Here is a 23,610-nt window from a genome sequence, read left to right on the forward strand (position 1 = left end):
GATTGAGTCTATATCAAAATAAAAGTAGATATATGTATTCAATTTTATTCATTACCAATACGAAAAGATGTACTATTATAACACAATTTGAAAAAGGGCAAATATCAAAAGTAAAATCTGCGCTGTAATATTAGTGGTTCAAAAATTTAATGACGCCCGAAGATGCTATTGTTTTTGAGTACTTCATATTTTCGATAGTAAACAAGGACTGTTTATTTTACTGCTGATCAATTTATCTTCTGAAGGAGAGTGAGGACAGGTTGGTGAACTGTTCACAATATTGGTAGTTAATGTGTATTTGGAGCTTGGAAATTGAAAAAAGTGTGCTGAATCCGTTCAATATTCAATGATTTCAGGTCTTCGATCCAGGCCATATTCTAAAAAATTCAAGTGCCTTTTAAATAAGATGTAACTCGACTATCAATTCCAAGAGGTTTATTTTTACGTAAAAATGTGTCCCCCTGCCATCAAATGGCTTATTCAGGGTGACTCATTTGACCTGGAATTCATGGTATACATATTTTTCGGACTAGATATCCCTTGTGCAAATTTTCGGCTGAATTCCCTCTATAAAGTCAGATTTCAAAACTCCACCCTACATAGGGAATATAAATTTTGAACTCGACGAGTTGAAAAAAAGAGTGGTAATATCAAATCTTTTATTGATTGAATATATAAAAAATATCATTCAATGATAATATAGCAAATATCAACAAAAACAATTTAAACTCTTTGGAAAAATTTCTTATCACTACAAGGTAGAACTCTGGCTTATCTCCTTCAAAGTATCCAGATCTCTCGTCAACATCTGAAGAGTATGTCTGGTAACAGGATAGTCTTTATCAGTTTCCATGTTCATTCCTTGCTCTAAAGCCTCAATTTGTTTTTCAAAATCATCCAACCGCTCCTCGACCAGAGATTCTTGGTGGATGATATGATCCAAAAGATTCAACCGGCAATCAGTAGAATCGATTGCGGCCTCCGGTTGGGGAATAATGGGGCCGTTGGTGTCCATCAGAGAGTTGAGGTCGATTTTTGGTATAACATCTCTGCCCTCCCTCAAAATCATCATGAGCATGGAATTTTCATTTTGAGATTCATCTTTGTCCTCTTCTATTCCGGACTTGAGATATTCTTCATTTTCTACTTTTGGTTTGACATCTTCATCTTGTTTGATCTTTTCAGGCAAAGGCTGTTTGTCCCAAGGTTTCGACCACAAGTACAGTTTGGGGTGATTTTTAGATCTAGAAAACATAATAGAATTATTGTTATATAAGCAGAATGCTGATTTCTCATTCAACCATTCATTAATTTTCTTACATTTTTATTGATTGAGATACAATTCAATTCATTGAGGTTTGAAAAAATCTACTCTTAAACCAATTCATAAGAGAGGAGAACGAAAAAATGCTTTAAATCATATTCCGATTGCTCTCTTAAATTTATTTGAAAAAATATTTGAAAAGGTGTTAAAATCTCTCGCTAAATCATCATATGTATATGATTTAAATAAAAAAGAAGGAGAATTCACGAAACATCACTCCAGAAAAGGGAGGGGCAAACCGCGGAGGCTATTAGCCTCATCAGCATTCAGTGGTATAATCATTCTTTTAAAATTATTTTATTACACTTTTATGATTCAAAAGAACATCCTGTAAAGTAAGAGTTAGAGTTAGAAAAAATAAGAGTACATACCCTGCAATTTTCATTTTGATACTCAAGCTGTGTAGATAATCCTGGAGTTCATGTAGCCCTCCAGATATGTCATGGCTCTTCTTCATTTTTTCGAACCTCTTCTGAAGAGCTTCATCATCTTTGGAATGGTAACTGCCGACGGGTAAAGTACCCTGCTTAAGCCAGTCTTGATCATGGTAGAATTTTCTTGAATATCGCTCTTTCAATGGATTCTGACAGATGGAGCAAATATACTTTTCTGGAACCTGATAAAGAGTAAAAATATCATTTTAAAATTTCATTATTTTTGTTTATAATTCAATAATTTGGGTCTGGTTCGAATTTTAAATCACTTTTACAAACGTTTTTGTAAAACTGTTTAGTGAAAATCTCACAATAAAGTGTTTTTTTGAATAAGTTTTTTTTTGTAATCTAGAGTTTTATTATTTTCATTAACTTGAATTACATTCAACAAAATATTTGTAGATGAGAAACAAATAATTTTGAAACCAATAATTGTAGCAACAAAACATTACTAGGTGTTGGGTCCCAATTTTGGTTTTTGGGCTTGCTGGCCCCCTTCTAGTGGACTGTATACTATTAAATAATGCGACGTAGGTAATTAAGTAACACACTTTATTCTGTCACACCTAGTTTACAGATTTCACAGAATGTCGAATACGACAATTGGTTTGATCTGTTTATTTGTTGTGAGACACACTATCACTAAGCTCATACAAATGAGAACCTTTGATATTCTCCACAATAAACTAACACTTCGTACTTAACTAGACCTTTCTTAGGTTTTGCTAAAACCATACTGTCGAACGAGGGTACTCTTTCAGTGAGCGGTAAAGAAAACGGGACCCACACTATTGGTTCACGAGGGTAGGAAGATAGGTATCCCTTGACAACAAGACATAGATAATTACACAGTAGCGTAACAGTGTTTAGGAAACTCAATTTAAATTTTATTTATATTCCCAACGCTAGGTATGCATAAAAGATTCATCAGCTGTTGGGAATCGCTTCATTTCATTGTTTGCTTCCCCACTGAATCAAAACGAAGGACCTCAATACATGATAATACGATATTTCAGTGTGTGCAAGAAATGTCAGCATGGAAAAATTGGCAACTGTGAGAGATACAAAGTCGTTCATATTATAAAAAAGTTGTGATACATCAATGGATTTGTCGCAAGAAGGCTAATTCATAAATCAGTGATTTTTTCCAAATCATATAAAAAATAAATTGGCTATGGTTTTTTCTGGACAATACATCGGATTGAAATTCTGTAAACGCCATTTCGTACTGCTTGAGGGGAAATGAGAGTCTTTTTTGATGAATCCTTGAATGATTTTCAGTTCTTGTCAAATATCCCTGGAACTAATCAGAATTTTGTGAATTTTGAAGGGTCATTCAAATAAGCTCTGAAACGGCAACCTTTTTTTTCTATACTATACTAACTTACTGGTAATATAATGTTCTCAAATTCATTTTCATGTTCCTAAAGAACAGCTTATAGATCTATTAAAATTTAGCACTGGAAAAAATACAAATTGTTCAAATAAATAATCAGCCGTTTCATAATCTATTTGGGGCAAATTTTTGGATGTCACTCTTACAAAACCGTGCTTTATATTCATTAGTAAACAAAGATAAAATACAAAAACTCACACATCTAAACCTTTCTTGAACAATGAATATGGTAAAATATTAAATGAACATTCATTATTCAAGAAGTAACCATAATATTGCATAATTTGATAATCTTTCACTATTTTCCAAATTCAAACTGTTAGTAGGTTGTGGGGTGCTGTTAGATTATTTTTTCTTATTATTATTATTATTTATATTTTTTCAAATATGTTTGCCAGTAGTTTCAACTTGGCAACACGATAAAACTTATTCACAATACTTAGAAGCACTTCATATTACCAAACAAACAGTTCATATTTGAATTTTTCTCAGCTTCACAAAAAATTATATACATTTGGAAAGATGTTTTGAAAGGAGGGGGGCGGCAAGGTCTCGATAGTAGTGACGTCACAATCATTTATGAAACTTTGATTTTTCTTTCAAAATAGAAAAATTTGAGTGTTACTTCTAGATGAACGAACCATTTTTTATAGAACTATCAAATAATATTGATTTAAGCTTTTATTTTTTGCGGAAAAGTCTATTAAATATGAACGGGATATATTCGTTTGTGGATATTTGTGATGTTAGAATAATCTTGTACATTCTGGAAATATTCACGGTGAATGTGACATCATAAGCACAATTTGGAACTTATTTTTTTTTAATGGAAAAATATGCTTCTATTTTCAATGGAATGAATTATTTACTTTTAGAAACAACAAATACTATCGAGTATAACCTTTTTTCTTGCTCTGTTATAAACAAACATGACATCTAACACCAAGACATGCATCTCACGGTCAAATCTTTGTTGAAAATAAAAAATGGCAGAATGTTCTAAAAGAGGCATCAAGCTCTATGAAGGCTCAAACTTTTTAGCCATGCAAAGTTCGTGCATGGCATCGTTAGTTCAATGATGATCATTAACTTAAAAATATTTGAATGTTCATACTTTCTCATTATCAAAAGTTGTTATTGATTTTTATCAACTTCCTTATACTAGCATAATTCTGTCTGGAAGTTTTGTACAAATAAATAAAAATGGTATTTGTATATCTAACACTTTACGTGAGTCATCATATTTGTCCACTCCCTGCTCTGATCGACTTTAAAATTACAGTTATTGATGGCTAAAATAAAATTTGATTGTTCACAAATTCATCTTTTTCCAATTTCACTCTCATCATGAAAAAATATTTGCTGCCACATCCAAATTATAGCCTAGAAGATTGTATAATATACTTTTAGATTAAGTGTGAATATTTGTATTTTCTTAAAATTTTATGTAATTTCACATAATTCATAAGTCTATTTCAGTGAATGAACATTATTATTACCAAAACTTCATCAGTAGCTCTCTGATAATGTCTGAAAACTCACCTGACTCTCACGTTCAATATTGTTGCAGTAAGCATGCTGCCAACAAAGGCACAGCTCGCACTGGATCATGAGCCCGTCCTCTTCAGTAAAACCGCACGTACAGTTGATGATCTCTTCCTGCTTCATCCTAACGATCTTAATAACCTCGCCTCCTTCAATTATAACATTATTAGGGGGTTGGGAAGGGTCGGGAGGTGGTGGTTCGAATTGAAATGGATGGGGAGAAAGTTGTGACTGATTTGGTGTAGGTATCGATGGGAAAAGAGAGTTGTCAGATACTGTAGACGTTGCTATAGGTGTCGTATATTGTTGCTGATGTGATGGTGATGGCAAAGATTGTGGAGAGTCTTTACCTTTTATGATTTCGATGTGTTCGCTAATAGGGCGTTTTCGTCTCCCTGGCTGTTTCGGAGTCTCTTCTTGAATTGTATTTGTGCCAGAAACTAAGAAACATTTTAGAGTTATTGGATATTACCTGGTCGTCAAAGAACTTATTGAATAACTAAGTAGATTTCAAATTTCCAGAATTGCTAAGAAATTAATACGAGATTGAAGTCAAAGTTCCAAGTTTGTTGTAATTTTTAATTGAGTCTTAATTCTCGTTTTTAATCAAAATCAACACAAACACTTGCCACAGTCTAAGGAAAATTCAATTTATTAATGGCATAAATCTAATATATCTGATATATTTCGAATATAGAACTGGTAACTTTGTAATTATGGTTTATGAAGAGGCATATATGGTGCAATCTTATGAATATATCATTGAAAACTGATACATTTCCAAGATGAGTGGGGCTATTTTACCCACTACTGTAACCTGGGAGAATATGTTGTGGATCACAGCTAATCAAACTCAATTGAATAAATCCAGCTTCTTATTGAAATCGATTATCCAGTCAGTCGGTCAGTCGGTAGCCAAGCGGTTCGGCGTGGGTGCTTTGTTCACTCACTCGAATTGACTGCCGTGTTGGTCGGTGGTTCAAGCCCTAGTCTGAACGATCGATCTTCACTTGCTACCGACAACCCGTGTTAGGAATCACACGTTAAAAGGTAAGACCTCGTTAATCCTTGGCTCGCACAAGTTTCGACTTCTGAGGGTTGTCGTTCGTAGGGGTGCGACAGCTGGTTAACGGAAAAACAGATTTTAAAACAGATTTTAAAACAGATTTGACGGGTGATCTTCCAGGTCAGCTGGCAAATGTGAGACTGATATGGGCCCTCTCATCATTTTAGCATAAGCATTTGCAGACCTGCGAGTAGGAGTTTATTTCTTTTCCTGGAAACCTCAGGATGGACGATGACCTAGGAGGACAACTCCTCGGGAGGATGTACAATGGGTCACATGTGGCCTAAGTGCTGTGGGTTTACACCCACCCTCTCTACTCTACAGATACAGATCTTGCTCAGGAAGAGGCGACTGAATCGCTTCCTGGCTACATCACCTAACCTCTTATTAATTTTAACAAGATCAAGAGTTAGAGATTTGAAAATCCCTTGCTCTTGATCCGATTCTTTTTCTCATGTTTTTTTTAAAGAATCAAAATTAGAATATTCTTTCACTAGTCTGACGAATGATTAATTCTGTGATAATATTGACTTGGTAAAATACTATCATTATATTTGACATGTTTTTCTGAAGTTCCAAAAATTTGTGGACATTTTTTCAGTGTCTCATTATTATTTTATTTATTTTGTAAACATGAAAATAAAGTAAACATTCGCAGCAAAAGACATAAAACGGACTCTCACTTGCATTCACTTGGATGTATATCACTCACGTTCATACCTACAGCTACCTTTTATGTTTGTCTGGCCAGGTACTACAAGTGTCGAAACTGTCTGGCTGATGAGTAAACATATTTCAATAGTTATCAGCTATAATATCCCAAGGACATTGATAACTAACGAAATAATTTTATCACAGTTTTCGAAAGTACGTTATTTGGTAACATCCCGACGCCGAAGGCGGAGGGATGTTACCTAAAATAACGTGCTTGAGGAAGTTGTGATAAAATTATGAGTTATTTATCAATGTTCGAGGGATATTCGGTGAGAAAATTTTTTGCAATTCGAACAAAATTATTTATTGAACACACAGTTATTAAAAGAACAATTCGTATAATGATATAACTCCATAAATATTTTCCAAGTGTATTTTTTACTATTGACAGTATTTTTTGGTGTATTTTCTTCAATGATTTTGTCAATTGCCGCATCATTTTGAACACCAAAGCGAGGAAGTGACATTTTCGAAATAAATTGAATTACTGAAATGTCAAACAACTTTATTGTGTTGGTTGCTTAGCAATGTCATGACATAAGTGATAACTACCCGTGAAAACTATCCATGGGTAGTTATCAGTGTAATGATGGTTTCATTGGTTATTTCGACACACATGACTAGAAATAGACAAATTTGATAGGATAATTTTTTTGGCAAAAAATTTTCTGAATAACATACATTAAATTGAGATTCTATATTATGAAGTGAGCACAGTTACAATTTATTAAAGTTGAGGTAGTTTGATGAAGTGTTGCCAGGATATGAAGTGTCTGGCAATGTATGACGAGATTTATATTATCCCGGAGAAATAGTTAAAAAATTACGCATTATACTTGGACATATTTCAATTTGCTAATTCATATACCTTTTTTCACCCTTCACCTACCAAAGCCACGGTAATCCAAACTTCATAGTGCTCATCGTTCCTACATTTTAGGGGCCTGTCATGAAAAACTTTCAGCTTTCATTAAATAAGAAAGTTGTAGCATTCATGAGCCTTTAGACTATCATGAGATATTTCTCTGATGATAAAAAACTACCTCACATTTGTTTTAAAGAAACTATAACAATACTAACCTGATGGTGCCTCTACAGGAGGCTGCCTAACGACAGGAAGCAACGTCTTGATACCAGAAGAAATTCGGGTGGAGCACAAAGTTTTCAAATTAAGATCATCCCTTTTCGGAACACCTTCAGCCCTATTCAGCAAATCTTTTAATTTTATATCGGGGTACATGTTCATAGGCAATCCAGAAGGCAAAGGCTGAATGGTTTCCGTCTCTTTCTTGTCGAAAGGTTTGGAGTTCAAGAGTTTTATTATTTCGGAGTCCTTAGATTTTGGAGTGGAGACAACTGGTTTTGATTTGGTTGCCAGTTTCGATTCAGGCAACTCTTGAGCAGGAATCGGCGGTTTTGTAATTTTAGGAGTTGAAGTTCTGAAGCTTGTTTTAGCAGGGGCAGGTTTTGCAGGCCCTATAAGAAAACAGCTAGAAGGCGGTAAACCTGACACCACTTCCATATAGTAAAAGCTAATTAGTGAATGGTAAGAACTCAGGCGAGGACGCAAATGCATTTTTTAGAGTTGGGTGGGATGGATATGTGTTCAGGGAAGGTGAAGTAATATAAATGAAATATATACAGAGTGTTTCTCAAGTACAATCAGGAGTTTATCCTTTGATAAAAATTCTGGGAAGAAAAGAAGTATAGGAACATAAAAACTATAATTATTCTAGATATTTCATTCAGTATTTCATTCAAATGAAAGGCTTCATTTGAAAATTACAATGAAATCATAATTTAATTATTTAAAGTAGTCATTTTGGGTTGAGAAGCATGAATGAAGTCTGTTTTTCATCTATTACCAAACACATTCAAAATTCCAGGGGTTTTACAAATAATATCGCCATTGATTAAAAAGTGTAAACTACCATGGCCAGATACAACTGTGATAAAGTCATATTCTGAGTTTGTTGAGGTTTTCATGACTAACATTTCGTCTACAACTGTAGTAGACATTACCTAAGGCAATAAGGCAACGAATGCAGTGCACAAACAATTCGTTCAGTGTCTGGGCCTCGCATTTTATTATATTACTTGTGGGCATATATTCACTTTTGGTTAAGTAATTCAATGCAGGTGGCCACAATTTGTTTATGTTAATTCCATATCTCTTCTGATTGAAATTGTCTCTGTGTTTACGAGTTTTTATTGCCTGTCTATGGGCACTTGGATAGTAATACTGCGTTCTCTCCAAGTGCTTGTAACTCTTTTCGAACGAGGTAATATGACTGCCTTCTCTAAGAGCATGTTTCACAACTGCCAATTTGCCGGTATACAAAAGACAATAATTAATATTGTGTGAGAGGATCTGGTTGCTGTATTACTGAAGGCTCTCTGTGCAACCATTAAGGTTCCGCGTGACCTACCTAATGATCATCATAAGTGTTATGAAGATATTCATAAATATATGAATGAAATAAGCATCTTTCAATATACCTTTCAATATATCTTTCAATATACCCTTCCATCATACAAATTATGGCAAACTTACACCCTTGGAAAGAACCCTAAAGTTAGTAGATTACAAAAACATCAGTATTTTTGGTGTCTCCTATGGTCGTTTTAAACAATCATTGAATAATTTAAGTTGGTAATTGTTTACATAATAATAATAATGATAATAATTTTTATTGGTCTCAAGAAACATAAAGTTTGTCGACAGGTCAGTAGAAAAATACATTTAAAAATTTATATAAGGTCATACATTAAAATTGGTTAATGATAAAAAGGTAGTAACAAGTTTAATTTCAATTCTATATCCTACAGTATTTTATAATGTTATATAGTTGTGTGCTGCAGAAACGTTCCGTAGCGTTTTAGTTTATATTTTACATTTTTATATTGTAATTTTTTTTGTGTGAAATGTTTACCCTGTAATGGGGTTTATCCCGTATAAATAAATAAATAAAATAAATACCTTGTAAAGGCACCAAGTCGAAAATTAAAACAATTTAAAACCTATGGGCCTATGAAAATCTGGCATTATGTTAATTTCCTGTAGGAGGGCATTATGTTAATTTCCTGTAGAATTACTTATTGTGGTGTAATTACTGTTATCAATCTGCCTCTACTTTCAGAATTATGCTTGAAAGACTCCGTTGATATTTTTTTCCATTTGTAATACAATTATTTATATTTAGGAAATTGAAGAAGATCTAAGATGATTTGACAACAGCATATGCGTAAAGACACATTTACAGACACTCAAGAACTCAGGTTTTCCTAAAAATTATTTGGACAAAGAAACGTATGACATAAAAAAGTCACATGGATTTTTGATTCATTTGATCCTTGTCGAGTTCATCAAAAACTGAAATTCTTTGAACTCTCAACAAACTGGAAACAAAATAAAGAACAATAATAGATGAAACTGAAGCTCTCAAAATAAGTTGCCTTGTTATGTTGCAAAAAGTTATGTCAGGAACTTGAGATGTTATCATTAAAAGTTTTTCAACATTGAATTGTTAACATCCATCTCCATGAAATCAACAATATTACTTGATACAAATTTCGACCTAAATTGAAGTTTTCATTTTCAGTAGTTTCCCAGATATTTTTCAACATTTATTCAAAGGAACTTTCCTTCATGAAATATAACAAGTAATTGCCCTTTGAAATTAATGACAGAACTTGAGAAGAACCCCTCAATATGAAAGTTACAAATATTCTGATATTCTGATTGCATAAATGCAATTATATCAAATATATGGTAATTTTTGGCACAATTCCTCCAACTCAGGGTTGAATGTTCGGACAGTGTTTGAAATGCCAACTATATCTGTGGAAGCACTGCGAACAGAGCTAACTATTTTGAATTATTTCTTGAGAGAAACATTCAATCCACATGAAGATTTATCTGGCTATTGATTGCTTACGAGTATTTGATGAAAAACAGACTATTTAGTTCATATTTTGGTTAAATAACTTATTTGAATACACATGGAGTGGTTTTATGAATTTGCGTTCTCGTCTATGAGCAGAATCCTATAAGGATTTCAAATTATAGATCCAGATCAACAAGTGAAGCAAACCAGAGTTTAAAGTGAATTTTTTAAGGAGTCATAGCAAGAAATCACCCACTACTAAATGTTTTAATTGGAACATCTAAGATACTTATTCACTAAATCATCTACAAAATATTCTCAAATAAGTGCTGGTTTCAATGCATTCTCTATACAAAAACAGGAAGTCAGTTTCAGCCCCATACTGGAAATTTTGTATTTGAGTTAATGACAACTAACAATTGTTCAAAATGAACAAAAATGTCCCAGATGATGATCGGTCATTACAAGCTGTTACTTCTTCCCGTACTCTACTTGTAAGCAATAATAAAAGTAACCTACTTAGGAAGTGGCTCTCGATCCTGAATCCAAAGAACTCTTCTACGATTGCAATGAAAGAAAAAAATTAATTTTCACATTTTCACGTTTCTATTGCGAAAAATCATCCATATTTTCAATAAAACTAAAATCGACATGTAGTTTTTCATATATTTATTATTGGTTTATGATTGTCGTATTCAACTAATAACACTGCAATACAACACTCACCTGGAGATCTGTCTAAATTTTCACCAACAGTACGTGCATATGCAAGATCAGCTACATTTGGGGTAGAGTCCAAGAACTTTGTATATTCAGGATGATAATGCTTAACGTGCATCTGTGCCAAATTCTCTTTCCTGAAAGTTTTTCCACAACCTTCTATAGGACACTTATAAGCATCATCTTCAAAAAGAATTTTTAAAGAATTTGCATTTTCTGAAAAAAAGTTGAATAAAGTTTCATTCAATTTCAGTAGATAGTATAATTAAAGTTACGGAACTGATTTGATAAGAGTAAAATAATGAATGAGGAGAAAAATGTAATGAAATTTTATATGTGTAAATAAATAGGAACACTGTATGTAACTTCATCTTGATTGACGTTGGTAATTCTAAGACAAAAATTATGTTTTTTATAAAATAAGAAAATCTCGCGACGTGCTTGTATGTCATATAAATTGTATAATTTATGGGTTTTCTTTTGAGCAATTATCAGGTCTGCAACAAAAACATTTTTTTCTGTATAGAGTGAGAGAGAGAGATATTCGTTTAATGTCATAAGAAATACATCTTGTCGACAAACATTTTTCTGCTAAAAAAAAATAACTATAAATATCAATAAATTGTTAAGTAAATATATAAATGTACTTATATACACAAATGAGCACATACACAAACAGTATCTTTGTTAAAGTGTAATCTTGTACATGGGAAAAACTATGATTAAGTAATTTTTGTATAAATGTATAAATAATATAATATATATACATACATATACAAACATATTTACACATGAATTTTATTATAATGTGTCGAGTTTATCCTCAAAAAATTCATTTAATGTATAGTAAGACTTGACCAGAATTGCCTTCAAGTTTCTCCTAAAAGATAGTGGCGTGACACATTCTGTTGAACTCTTATGTAACTTGTTATACATTTTCACTGCATTATATATAATTGAGTTCTTGATTTGACTACTTGTTGGGATAGGAACTTTCAATTGGCAAGCATGTGTAGTATTGTGGTGAGGCGGAGAAGTAAAGGTACCTTTGTTTTTGTGTATAAGGCATGCTGATTCAAGAATAAACAATGAAGGCACAGTTAAAATTTCATGTATTCAAAACAGTGGCTTACAAGGATCGTTTCACTTTGCTCCACAGAGATACCGTATCACACGTTTTTGTAATATGAAAACAGATTGAAATGCTATGCCATATCTTGGGTGAGAGTCTATGAGGGCATTATTAACATTTTTTTGCCGAGTGAAATCCTATTTCCTTTGATACTATTCTGAGTGCAAAACACCCAGAGGAAAATTTTTTGTTTATAATACCTATATGCTCCTTAAATTTCAGACACTCATCGATATTCATTCCCAAGAATTTTGTAAAGATCTTATTTTCAAATAGTGTTAGGTTAGGTCCAAAGTGAGTGGGTCTATTCGACCCTCCACCGCAACCCACAAGGGTTTATTGTGGCTCACACCGATTCACACTCGGACAAATAAACCCAGCTTCTTAACGAAGCTGATTAGTTTGTATGGTGAGTGGTCTTTCAGGTCAGATGGTAAGAGTACGACTCTGCCGAACTCTTAAGACCTGATTCGGTCCCTAGCGGGGCAGGCACAAAGTATGTGCTCTGTTAATGAGGTAGTCAGATAGTCAAGTTGCAAGAATCCCACCTAGATACCCACGACGACCTTCCCATATGAGGGTTTTTGCACTTCAGCTACACCTGACGATGCCTTAGATTCAGCCGTGCAGGGCTTTTTCGCCTCTAGTTTTGGTGAATCATATGAACTTCTGGTAAATTGCACTTAAAGGTGATTATACTAGTTTTTTTAGTGTTGAATGACAGCAGATTTGCATCACACCAACGTTTAATTTCGCTGAGATCATTACAGATGCTTTCATATAAATTCTGTTGATTTATATTATGCCACAAAAGTGTGGTATCATCTGCAAAAATGGTGAAACTACCAGAGATATGTACAGTAGCCAGGTCATTTACATAGTGTAAAAAAAGTGTGAGTCCTAAGATCGATCCTTAGGGCACACCTGCTTTCACATTCTTTGTACTTGAGCAACTATTGGTTTTAACAAACTGTCTACGTCCTGTAAGGTAGGATTCAAACCATTTCAGGCAGTTTCCAGCAATTCCATAATGATGTAGCTTCCTCAGCAGTATTCTATGGTTAACACAATCAAATGCTTTTGACAAGTCACAGAACCAAAATAAATTAGTTGATTTTTCAATATAATTCAATGGTACCCTAAAATAGGCAGCTATGACACCATTTGAACTATTATCTATCCCTTAGCTTTGACGTTTCAAAACAATGAAGTTGTGGAAAGTTTGTTGGTGACGAGTTCAATCCTAAAACTCAACACTTTTACTTTGATGTTTCAAGGAAAAGAGGATTCTAATAGACATTTAAAATCCTTAACATCTGAACTCATGTGAATATAGTGCAATTCTGTTACTAGTATAATTTTTAAAATATTGTGAGCATTGTTATTTGTGCGTGAAATGGAGAACGTTAAATTTTAAATGAACGACAAAATACCGCGGTGGTTTATCTTTTCATTTTAATGTATATCACTACTAATACATGACGACATGAATGTGACATATGACATGGAACATAAAACCATAGAACTCTAACAAGCTTCACCAATAACGCCATTTCTTCGATTTCTCATATACTTGTGTTTTTGTATGACTATCAGAGAAAGAGATATAGAAAGAAACATACTTGAATACCATCAGCTTTCATATTTTTCAAGAGGAACGTGACACTATTCTTGTGGGAACGCGATAAATCTATCTATCTATGAAAGATTCTGTAAACTATACTACAACTTATGTGTGATCTAAAGTATCATTCAGATGTATTCTTAATTTCCTGGCTCCGCAGTCACAAAAAATCTCAATTAAACAAATAAATTTCAAACCTTCTTCCTTTAGTTCAGTTTCTTCCAAGGTAACTTGTTCTTCTTGTAAAACTGGAGCAACAGGAGCAAGTGCAGGTACAGGTGCAGCTTCCTGAGGTGGGGCAGGAACCACAGAAATGTTTTTTTTCTTTCTTTTGGAAACAAGTGAAAAATCAAACATGGATAGATTCAGCCCTTCAGAAGCGTGTTCTTCCAAATACTTCACCACATCCGTCTTTGATCTGAATCGTTTGTTTTCGGGGCTGTAAAAAATAAGTCAAGTTAAATGTTCATCTCACGAGGAGTAGATATTACCTGACTATTATTGTATCCCACTTTCCAGCATCAGTTCCTTTGGTTCTTTTCAACAAATGTTTATGCCAACCTTCAGGCAATCGAGGATCAGGAACAATAACAGATGTTTTTGGACCATCCTGGGTTTCTATAGTGGCTTCTATACCAACTGGCTTTCCTTTTATCCATCTGAAATTCACTTTCTTTACAGTTGCTAAGTATTATGTCACCAATCAAATAAGGGTTTTTGAAAATAACCTAAATAGATTTATTGGTGCCATAGATATTTGTTTACACAAGCCATAAGAAACAAAACCTAATGACTGAAAACAAAAATTTAAAATGGAACTTTACAAACACAATATTATTAATTATTTAATGTCATTAGAATTATTATTAGAATATTCATTATACACGTTACTTTATCAAGTATTTTTTTAATTTCCATTTAAACTTTATTTAGCGCAAATGATGGAAATCAATGTAAATATGATCCTTATGTCTAGTATCATATCCATGCAGATTACAATGCATGATAACAGAAGATCTATGTTTATGGGTGAATATTAGGCTTTGAGATTAATGAAGATCATTATTATTAAATTAGTTTTTTTATATTTTTTCTCATAGTTTTAGCAAATCATCGATTCTATTCTAATTCACATATATTGATTCATTCAGTCAGCAGAACTCTGAATGGCCCATCATTCATTATCTAATATATAAAAATGGATGTTTGTTGGTTGGTAAGTGATAAACTTCTACATCGCTCAACCGATCGTGATGAAACTTGACATGTATAAGTAATTTTTCATAGAGAAGGTTTTTAGGCTATCAATTTTTCTGTAACTCGCCACTAGATGGCGCTGTAGAACATTTTTTTGAAAGCACTGTTCTATAACGCTGCACACGCTTAAGTTCGTTGATTCTGATTCTGTTAAAACATTGGAACAGCAGCGATACAGCAACATAGTACTAATCAGCACTACAACTACCAAATCTAATACATAAAAAGGGATGTTCTACACGGGTGAAGCCGCGGGCAACAACTAGTAACATATAATTTATATTTTCTCCATCCTTACAAAGTTCGTTTTCAGTGCCTATTGAACTGAAGAAGTTGGATACCAAAGATTCTTGAAGACAAAAGGTTATTGTAACATCACTTCAAATACATTGTGAAAAATATCTCGATGGAGTAGATGTTTGCTCAATACATATTTTATTAAGCTGTAGTCTATAATTGTTATATTACACTAATGAAGAGTAGATTGATCATTTTTAATCGACCTTCTTATTAAGATTCTCTAAACTAGATTACAAGTTATGTGTGACCTGAAGTATTGTTCAGATGTATTCTTAATCTCTTAGCTCAGAAAAAAACTCTGAATACCTCCACAAAACATGTTATATTCATGTTATAAAAATTTGACAAGACTTCCAACTTCATTAACTAAAAATAAAATGTTTATATTTGACTTTAAATTAGTACTTTGTGAAAAATTTCAGAAGATGGTGCTGACTGTCAACTCAAACTTACAGTAAACTACTTCTTACAGATCAGAAGGTGAGTTTATATATTTAATATAAAACATATTGAAAGCAGTGACTATACCTTGGTTTCCAATTCTGAATGTCCTCTTCAGTTTGCAAATTTTCAACAGGAAGTTCTGGTTCAGGTTCTACTGCTTCTTCTTCTTGAACTTCTTTGGGACTCTGTGATTCCTGAGAAATACTAGATTGAGATGATTTCATGGGCTTGTCTTCTTTATCAATCCTGGCCCTCTTTTTGAACAATGCTGCCACATTCAGCTTCCTTTTCTTATCTCTTCTGTCCTGTTTGCTACTTTTAATCGGATCAAACAATGGACATGCTTGTAATTGCTTGCCTTGTGCCTTGCTCATTCTGTGGGCCTTGATAGTTTTTACAAAGCCATCATCAAATAATACTTCGTAAACATCTAGAAGTTATGAGGAAGTCAATAAATGAAGGGAAATAGCAAATACAAATGAATTATTCTAGAAACTCATGAAAGGTAGCATTTTATGTATCGTACACAAAACTACAAAACAAGTAACCATCTGATAAATGATTGAAATTTGAAAACGAATCATCACCTGATTAGGTTCTGATTAGAATGATAACATTACTTTTAGATAGATAGATAAAATTTATTTTTCAGGATAAAAATACCCCTGAGGGCATAGAACATGTCAGTATAAATATAAACATATATCACAATAATATTAGGTTGAAAGAGGAAGGAAAGATGTACAGTACATAAACTACACAAAAATATATGCATACATATAAAAATATTAGTACATGTAGATATAGGCTCTTAGAGTCCAAATATATCAAATAATAATAGTACCATTTAAATACTCATCAGTTGCATAGTATGCTTTTTCAAGTAAAAATACTTTTAATTTCATTTTTAATGTTGTTTTATGGAATTCCCTCACTGTAAGTGGAAGTTTGTTGTAAATTGTTATTAGAGTATGTGGTACGTTTTTTTGAATAAATGAGAAGTTTGGAATATTACAGGTCAAGTCTGACTTATTTATTGTAGAGTATATGTGTGTCTTTTTAGAGTTCTCAAAAAGTTTGGTGTTTTAACAAATAGTATAGTATCAAGAATGTACTGGCTGTATAAGGTTAGTATTTTATTTTTTATAAATAAGGGTATACAACTATCAGTTTGTTTATGGTTAAATATAATTCTAATGCATCGCTTTTGCATCTTAAATATCTTGGGGACATCTGACGAAGCACCCCAGAATATTAAACCGTACTTGATCCTTGAGTGAACTTGTACGTAGTAGACACACACAGCAGCGTTTATATATATTGATCTTGTTAGCACTCTTAGAGCTTAGTAGTATTTTGCAATATTTTGTATTATTGAGGTTAGGTGAGATTTCCAGTTCAATCTAAGATCAAGCTCAATTCCCAAGAACTTTGTACTTCTGCAAGCTGATATTGTTGATCTACCATCTGAGGGTGAGTATTCACATGCAGTTGATTGTTGGGAAAACTTTTTTACTTGTGCTTTGTTTATATTCAACTTTAAGTGATTATGTGTGAACCAATCTTCCAATGTATTCAGTGCTTCAAACACGCTTCTGTCTAATTCTTCAATACTATGTTCCTCGATTACTACACTTGTGTCATCTGCAAACTGCACAGTGTTGAAATCAATAGCATTTGCTAGCTCATTGGCATACAGAATATATAACAACGGTCCTAAGACTGATCCTTGCGGAACTCCTCTCAAGATTGTTAATTCATCTGACTGTATGTTTTCGTTAGTGAGGTGGTATTTTTCAACAACTCTTTGTGTTCTATTATCCAAGTATGATTTTATTAAATCGGCTGAGATTTCCCCGATTCCATAGGCATTAAGCTCGCCTATTAGTATATTATGGTCGACACTGTCAAAAGCTTTTGACAGATCTAGACAAATCATTAAAGGCTTGATAAATTGCTCGTGTAGTAGATTTGCCTCTTCGGACGCCATTTTGGGTGTCACTCAATAACTTTTCTAGATAGGCTATAAGGCGGTTATATAGCTCTTTTTTGAATATTTCACTAATGGTCGATAGTAGAGCAATAGGTCTATAATTTTCAATTTGATTTCTATCACCTTTTTTGAAAATTGCTTTTATGTGAGCAATTTTCAATTTATTGGGAAAAATGCCATTACTAAGCATCATGTTGACAATCAATGTTAAGGGTTTTGAAAGTTCTTGCGCAGTGAATTTCAGTAGTTTTACAGGAATTTCATCATAGCCGACAGATCTGATGTTTTTTAGAGATAGTATTATGCTATAAATTTTACTTCAGTTGTTGGTGTAAGTAACAGGATTATTTATTTTATTGTTTGCTGGTTTGGAAAGGAGACTAGCAGGGTTATTTAATTTTGGATTCGCAGGTTCCGAGCATTGATTTATGTAAAAACTATTTACTTTATCTAGAACCAGTTTTTTATTTCCGTTTTCTGTATCTAGGTTTCTTAAAATTGTGTCGCTTTCATTTTTTGCTTTCCCAGTGTATTTTTTAACTAGTGACCATGTTGCCTTTCCTTTATTTGTAGCATTTGAAATATATTGATTGTCAGATATTACCTTCGACTTCTTGATAACATTTTTTAGTATTTTGCAGTATTGTCGGTATTGTTCATTTGATATAAGTTGTTTTAATTTCTTTTGATAGAGTATTTTTTTATTTTTACATGATATTCTAATGCCCTTAGTCATCCAGTTTTTGTGTCTTCATTTTAGGTATTAATTTTTTTTGGCTTAAATAAAATATTTATCAAATTCATTATTTTATTAATGAATATATCATAAGCTATATTTGGATCATCAGTAGTAGATAATTCTTTCCAATCAAGAGAGTCTATTTCAAGTCTAAATTGCTCCATCTTTGCTTCAGAGAATATTCTTTTGCATTGTGTTGCTTTGGGTCTCGTTTCGCCTAATGTGGATAACATTAAGATTTGTCCATCATGATCAGAAAGTGCAGTATTTAGAATTTTTGATTCATAGTGTTTACTTATAGAGATAAATATATTATCTAGAAGGGTATGTGATTTTTTTGTAATTCTTGTTGGGTCAAATAAGTTTGATGTATATCATAGGTGGTTAAAATGGTTAAAAAGGCATTTGTCAGTGCGTCTTTTGTTAGTAGATTTATGTTAAAGTCTCCGCATAAGATTATATTAAATTTAGAGAATTTCACTAAACATGCATCTAATATTTTACTCAGTAAGTTAAAAAATATTTCAGTGTCCCCTGAGGGAGGACGATATATACATAATAAAACTATTTGATGTGATGCACTAACAACTGACGAGCATTCAAAATATCCCTTAATAGTGTGTTGACGAAGTTCGGCGAATTCTTCACTGTGGGTATTTGTGTCTGATCTGACAAAAATACATGAACATACATACTCTTACAATAAAATATTGATGGCATTGAAATAAATACATCAGAATCAGTACGACACTTGGGTCTGGAACCTGACTATAAGCTCTCAGTTAACAACCAAAGGGATGTTATTTACCAAAAATTAAACAAACTATACCGTAAGACTTTGATATTCCATTTAAAGCTTATTTTTAATAACAAATATGATCACAAGCAGCGACAATACTTTTTCTGAAGCTGGCAAGGTATTGATGGGACGGAAGCTGTTAATTTCAATAGTATTACTGATTATTGACACTAGGACATTGTTACTAGTTTTTAGGTCTTGTGGAAATTGGCTCTTCGTCGGTGATGTTCTGACAAAATTTAAGTACTTTAGTTGGATTTAACTGTCAAGATGATTTACAATATTATTTATATCAAGCACTATAAGTGGTTTGAATTCTGCTATTGAGCTGTTACAACTGGTAGAGCTATATTGGGCCATAACGGATATGCAGGAATAGTGGCTCTAATCTAGAAGTACTTGGTATGAAAAAAATACTGAGAATTTCAACCATATTTTGATTAGATTCTGCAATAATAGTTTTATGTTGAAAATCAAATACAATTTCATTAGGTTCACATCTCTCGTTGACGCTAACTCGGAGTATTGCATTTCTTTTGATAGAATTGTGATCCTTTCAATTTCAGTAGGTTAACGATTTGGTTCCTCAAACTTTTCTAGATGGCCCGTTTTAATTATCATCATCATCAGTTTTGACTACCTTAAATTCCTTATAATTTTTATCTCTATATCGAGTTATGTTAATGATTTGAAAATTGTACCTTAAAGATGGTTTTGCTTATGACAAACTGAATTCAACTGCGTAAGAGAGTCAACATCTTCGATGATATTTTTCATAATATCCGAATATATCACGTCAATATCCCTACTGTCTAATTTCCAGTTACAATAGAGCTCAACAGAATGTGGTACTGGCCTCAAGAAGGCCACAAATGGAGAAGAATACAACTTGGATCCACATCCCATCAGTAGCATACCTGTCAAAGTGGACCAATCAGAAAGACTCGGCAAAAGTACCAACCAATCAGGAGTAAGCATTTGCATGGTCACCTCCTCCAACCACTATCAACCCCACAACCATTACCGTCATCACCCCTACCACCCTCTGAAATTATAAATATGAGTGAATGAGTAGCTCACCAGTCAGTCTTGCTGAGACGTCATCCTCGCACTCAACACACATACCACTCATGACGTCTGCCATAGTAGCAGACAGAATGTTTATTACTTCAGGTTCCATTTAACCGAGGCTTACCAGCCCGGATTTTGTTCTCTTCAAATTTGTATGAAAGCCTATGTTCTCAAAAAAATAATGGCAAAACTAGAGCACCACGTTTAGACTTCAGATTTATGATCAGCGGAAAAAAATACATGAGTGTCATAGTTTTTTACAACAGCAAGGTGAGTATCCAAATGATCCCTCGAAGTATAAATTTGACAATAATAATTACACTACTCAGCAAACAGATTCTTCATGAAAATCTAAAACTCACCATTGTCCATCACTTTAGTTACTGTAGCTGGAAACTTTCTAGAATTACTCCAAGCAGCTAAGCACCTTTCACCTACTGTATAATCCTCCACTGATCCTCCTTTCTTAGTAGCATTACCAGGCTGAACTTGTAAAGGCCTCAGGCGGGAACTGTTCATGCAAATCCACTCGTCATATTTACTAGAAAACTTTTCAAAGTGGATAAGAACCTCGTTCTCTTCATAGTCGACTTCCACAATTCTTGCAGGAAACCATTCACTATTAAAATCCAGTGCTTCTATTCTTGAATTAATCGCAAAGCTTAGTGAATTTGCTGTTGTGTCAGCCAGTTTACTCTTTTCAAAATCATCCAGTTTCTCCTTTGGTTCGATTTTGATTTCATTCAGAGGAATTTCATCCTCAATATCGACTTCCTCCCGTTTCATTTTTTCTTCGAGTGGTTCTTGTTTTATATCGAGTGGAGAAGTTTCATCACTTTCTTTAATTAGACTTGTACTTGGTTCATTTTTTACATCTGGAAGTTTTTCTTTTTTAGCTTCCGCTTTGATAGCCTCAAGTTTAGACTTGTCCCAAGGAAAAACGCTTGGCAAAACACCCTGCCTCAACATATACTTCTTTCCTTTGAAATTGCAGAAGTCTGCTCGTAAAAAGTGTCGTGAACAAATATAAATCACTTTTATCAATTTCTTGTCGTCTGGAATTCGGCAAAGTGACAGCCATTTAGGTCTTACATCAGAATGAGGTGGTACTTTGTGGAAAGTAACTCCCACATCTTCAGTACGATTCGAATCGGACAAGCAACCTTCTACACTACATTTACGTCCCATCTCCTATATCTATAATAACAAAGAATTGTTTTCCACAATATTCAGTACTCCTTTAGCTGAGGAGTGCTTTATCTTTACAGTACTTGTAATTATATTTGCACAATCACTCAGGTGAAAGAAAAATATGCAGTATTAATATAAACTTCAAATTGAAATGTTCAAGGCTGCCTAGATGTATCTGACTCAGACATCTTAAAACACCCATCAAAATCAAAACATACTTTTTTCTTACTCCAAAAAAAAACAATTATTATTTTGCAACTATATCCTATATCATATCCTAACCCTTAAAATCTTCTTCTTATTTGGTCTTTGCATTCTTGTGACAAGGCACAATAGACCAGGACCTGCTATAGAAATACCCGACTTCCCGATTTTAACAAAAGACGCGAAAGTTTTTTATTATGCCAAAGTAAATATTTAGTGTCAAAAGAAAAAATACAAAGATAAAGTAGAAATTATTTAAAATGTACGTATCACATAGAGAAGACTTTGTAAATGGAGAGTATATTGATATTATTTATACTGTTGAAATTCTGCATGGTTGAAAGAATATTGTATTCGTCTTTTTCCAAAAACATTGGTATCATCATCATTTACCTAACATATAGTTGAAACCTTGTAGAAAAAAATTCATTATGAAGCAGTTCTGATAATATATATCAGTTTAATCATTATCACAGGTTAGAAATACTAATTCTAAAGAGCCAATTCAATTTTATATTTCGGTAATTATAAATTTACCAAAGAACCAAAGTGAAGATGAACAAAGTGTGCAGTGAGAGATGAATACCATTAAATATGAATCTGTCTCTACGAAGGACTAGATCAGAATGGACATGTCACAGCAGTAAACTAGTAAACAAATTGTACGACTATGTTTGTAGAATGTTGCGTTGAAATTCAGTATGTAGGGTCAAAATCGATGTCTAAGCAACTTTTTCGAATGACTTATTTCGGTATCATCAACGCGAAGCAAAATATCGAGAATGTGCCCTTTTCACAGGAACGCAGTAGAGTGGATTTAAGGTTGCGAAAAGTACGCCCCATTAAGATCTAAGCCTGTACCAAAAATCAAATATCTGCTTTCAAAAATGACTGAAATACAGGGTGTCTTCATTTTATGTGCCACACTGTATATATATCAATCCAACATTTACAGTTATCTATATATTCTCATAGCAGTGGAAAAACATATACTAAAAAAATATTATTTCAGCTCAATCAGGAGCTGGAATATTTAAAAAAAGTGCCGCCCCTTTATTTGTGAATATTAAGTGATGAAATTTTCACAAAAGTAGAATACTCGAAACTTTATGATTTAATTAAAAAAAAATGAAAAAAAGTGGGTTTAAAGGTTGAATATGAGCGTTTAACTTGGAGCTCAGAGAAATGGGAATCGAGGCTCTGGGATTCGCGCGTGGCTGCATAAGTGACTAAAAACCCCTGCGCTTGGAAAAAAGTTCCCCATCTTCGTCAATTCTGAACCGATTTAAAGGATTTTTTAGTCTGGGATGAGTATAATTCATCAAATTGTTTTCTTTTTTGTGTTTACTTTTAATACAATAAATAATAAAAATTAATAAATATAATCATGAGTATATATGATAATGGCGAAATATAACTCAGGTATCCATTTTTGGGTTATTAATAAAAGGTAAAAATGAAATCTCTGTCGTAGAATAAATCCTAAACAAGCACTTTCCCCAATCATCAGAAATGAAATACTCTTCTCGATACGCGTTTCACGATTTTTCTTCATCTCCTGAAGACACCAACTTGGTTAGCGAAACGCGTGTCGGAAAGAGTATTTTTCTGGTGAATGGGAAAAGTGCTTGTTTTGAAATGAGTAATTAGCTAGAGTTTTGTTTGAATGTAATTACAAAGGGTATCTGTAAAGTTAGAAACTTTATTCAAATAAATACACTGACCAATAATTGTTATTATCGATTAAAAAATTATTTTTTAAGATGATAG

The 23,610-nt window shown here is 33.2% G+C and overlaps 1 protein-coding gene across 2 annotated transcripts; it reads right to left on the minus strand.

The window, feature by feature from the left end:
- Nucleotides 1–645: 645 nt before the first annotated feature.
- Nucleotides 646–21,849, minus strand: MBD-R2 (PHD finger protein MBD-R2). 2 transcript variants are annotated; one of them, XM_074169543.1, is made up of 10 exons: nt 20,808–21,849; nt 15,928–16,273; nt 14,334–14,501; nt 14,040–14,281; nt 11,093–11,302; nt 7,560–7,955; nt 5,050–5,139; nt 4,697–4,848; nt 1,696–1,940; nt 646–1,244 (listed from the first exon to the last, which is right to left on the minus strand). In XM_074169543.1, the coding sequence occupies exons 1-10, from the start codon at nt 21,631–21,633 to the stop codon at nt 752–754; spliced, it is 3,168 nt and encodes a 1,055-aa protein (XP_074025644.1). In that variant the 5' UTR covers nt 21,634–21,849; the 3' UTR covers nt 646–751. The 2 variants fall into 2 exon arrangements, with proteins under 2 accessions (XP_074025644.1, XP_074025643.1); XM_074169542.1 differs by having other exon boundaries at nt 4,697–5,139; nt 20,808–21,847.
- Between the last annotated feature and the right edge of the window lie 1,761 nt (nt 21,850–23,610).

The sequence above is a fragment of the Leptinotarsa decemlineata genome, unplaced genomic scaffold (genome assembly GCF_025532065.1).
Source record: "Leptinotarsa decemlineata unplaced genomic scaffold, Ldec_3_MD MMD2_P_RNA_scaffold_5, whole genome shotgun sequence".
Classification (NCBI taxonomy): Eukaryota; Metazoa; Arthropoda; class Insecta; order Coleoptera; family Chrysomelidae; genus Leptinotarsa; species Leptinotarsa decemlineata.

What these genes read in the sequence shown, in the direction of transcription:
- MBD-R2 (XM_074169542.1), bottom strand. Translation starts at nt 21,633, where the DNA reads ATGGGACGTAAATGTAGTGTAGAAGGTTGCTTGTCCGATTCGAATCGT. An exon ending in ATTCAGAATTGGAAACCAAG is followed by an intron (nt 14,502 to 15,927) that starts GTATAGTCACTG and finishes AGTGAATTTCAG; the next exon opens with ATGGATAAAAGGAAAGCCAG. An exon ending in AAATTTAGACAGATCTCCAG is followed by an intron (nt 7,956 to 11,092) that starts GTGAGTGTTGTA and finishes GTTTTCTTATAG; the next exon opens with GGCCTGCAAAACCTGCCCCT.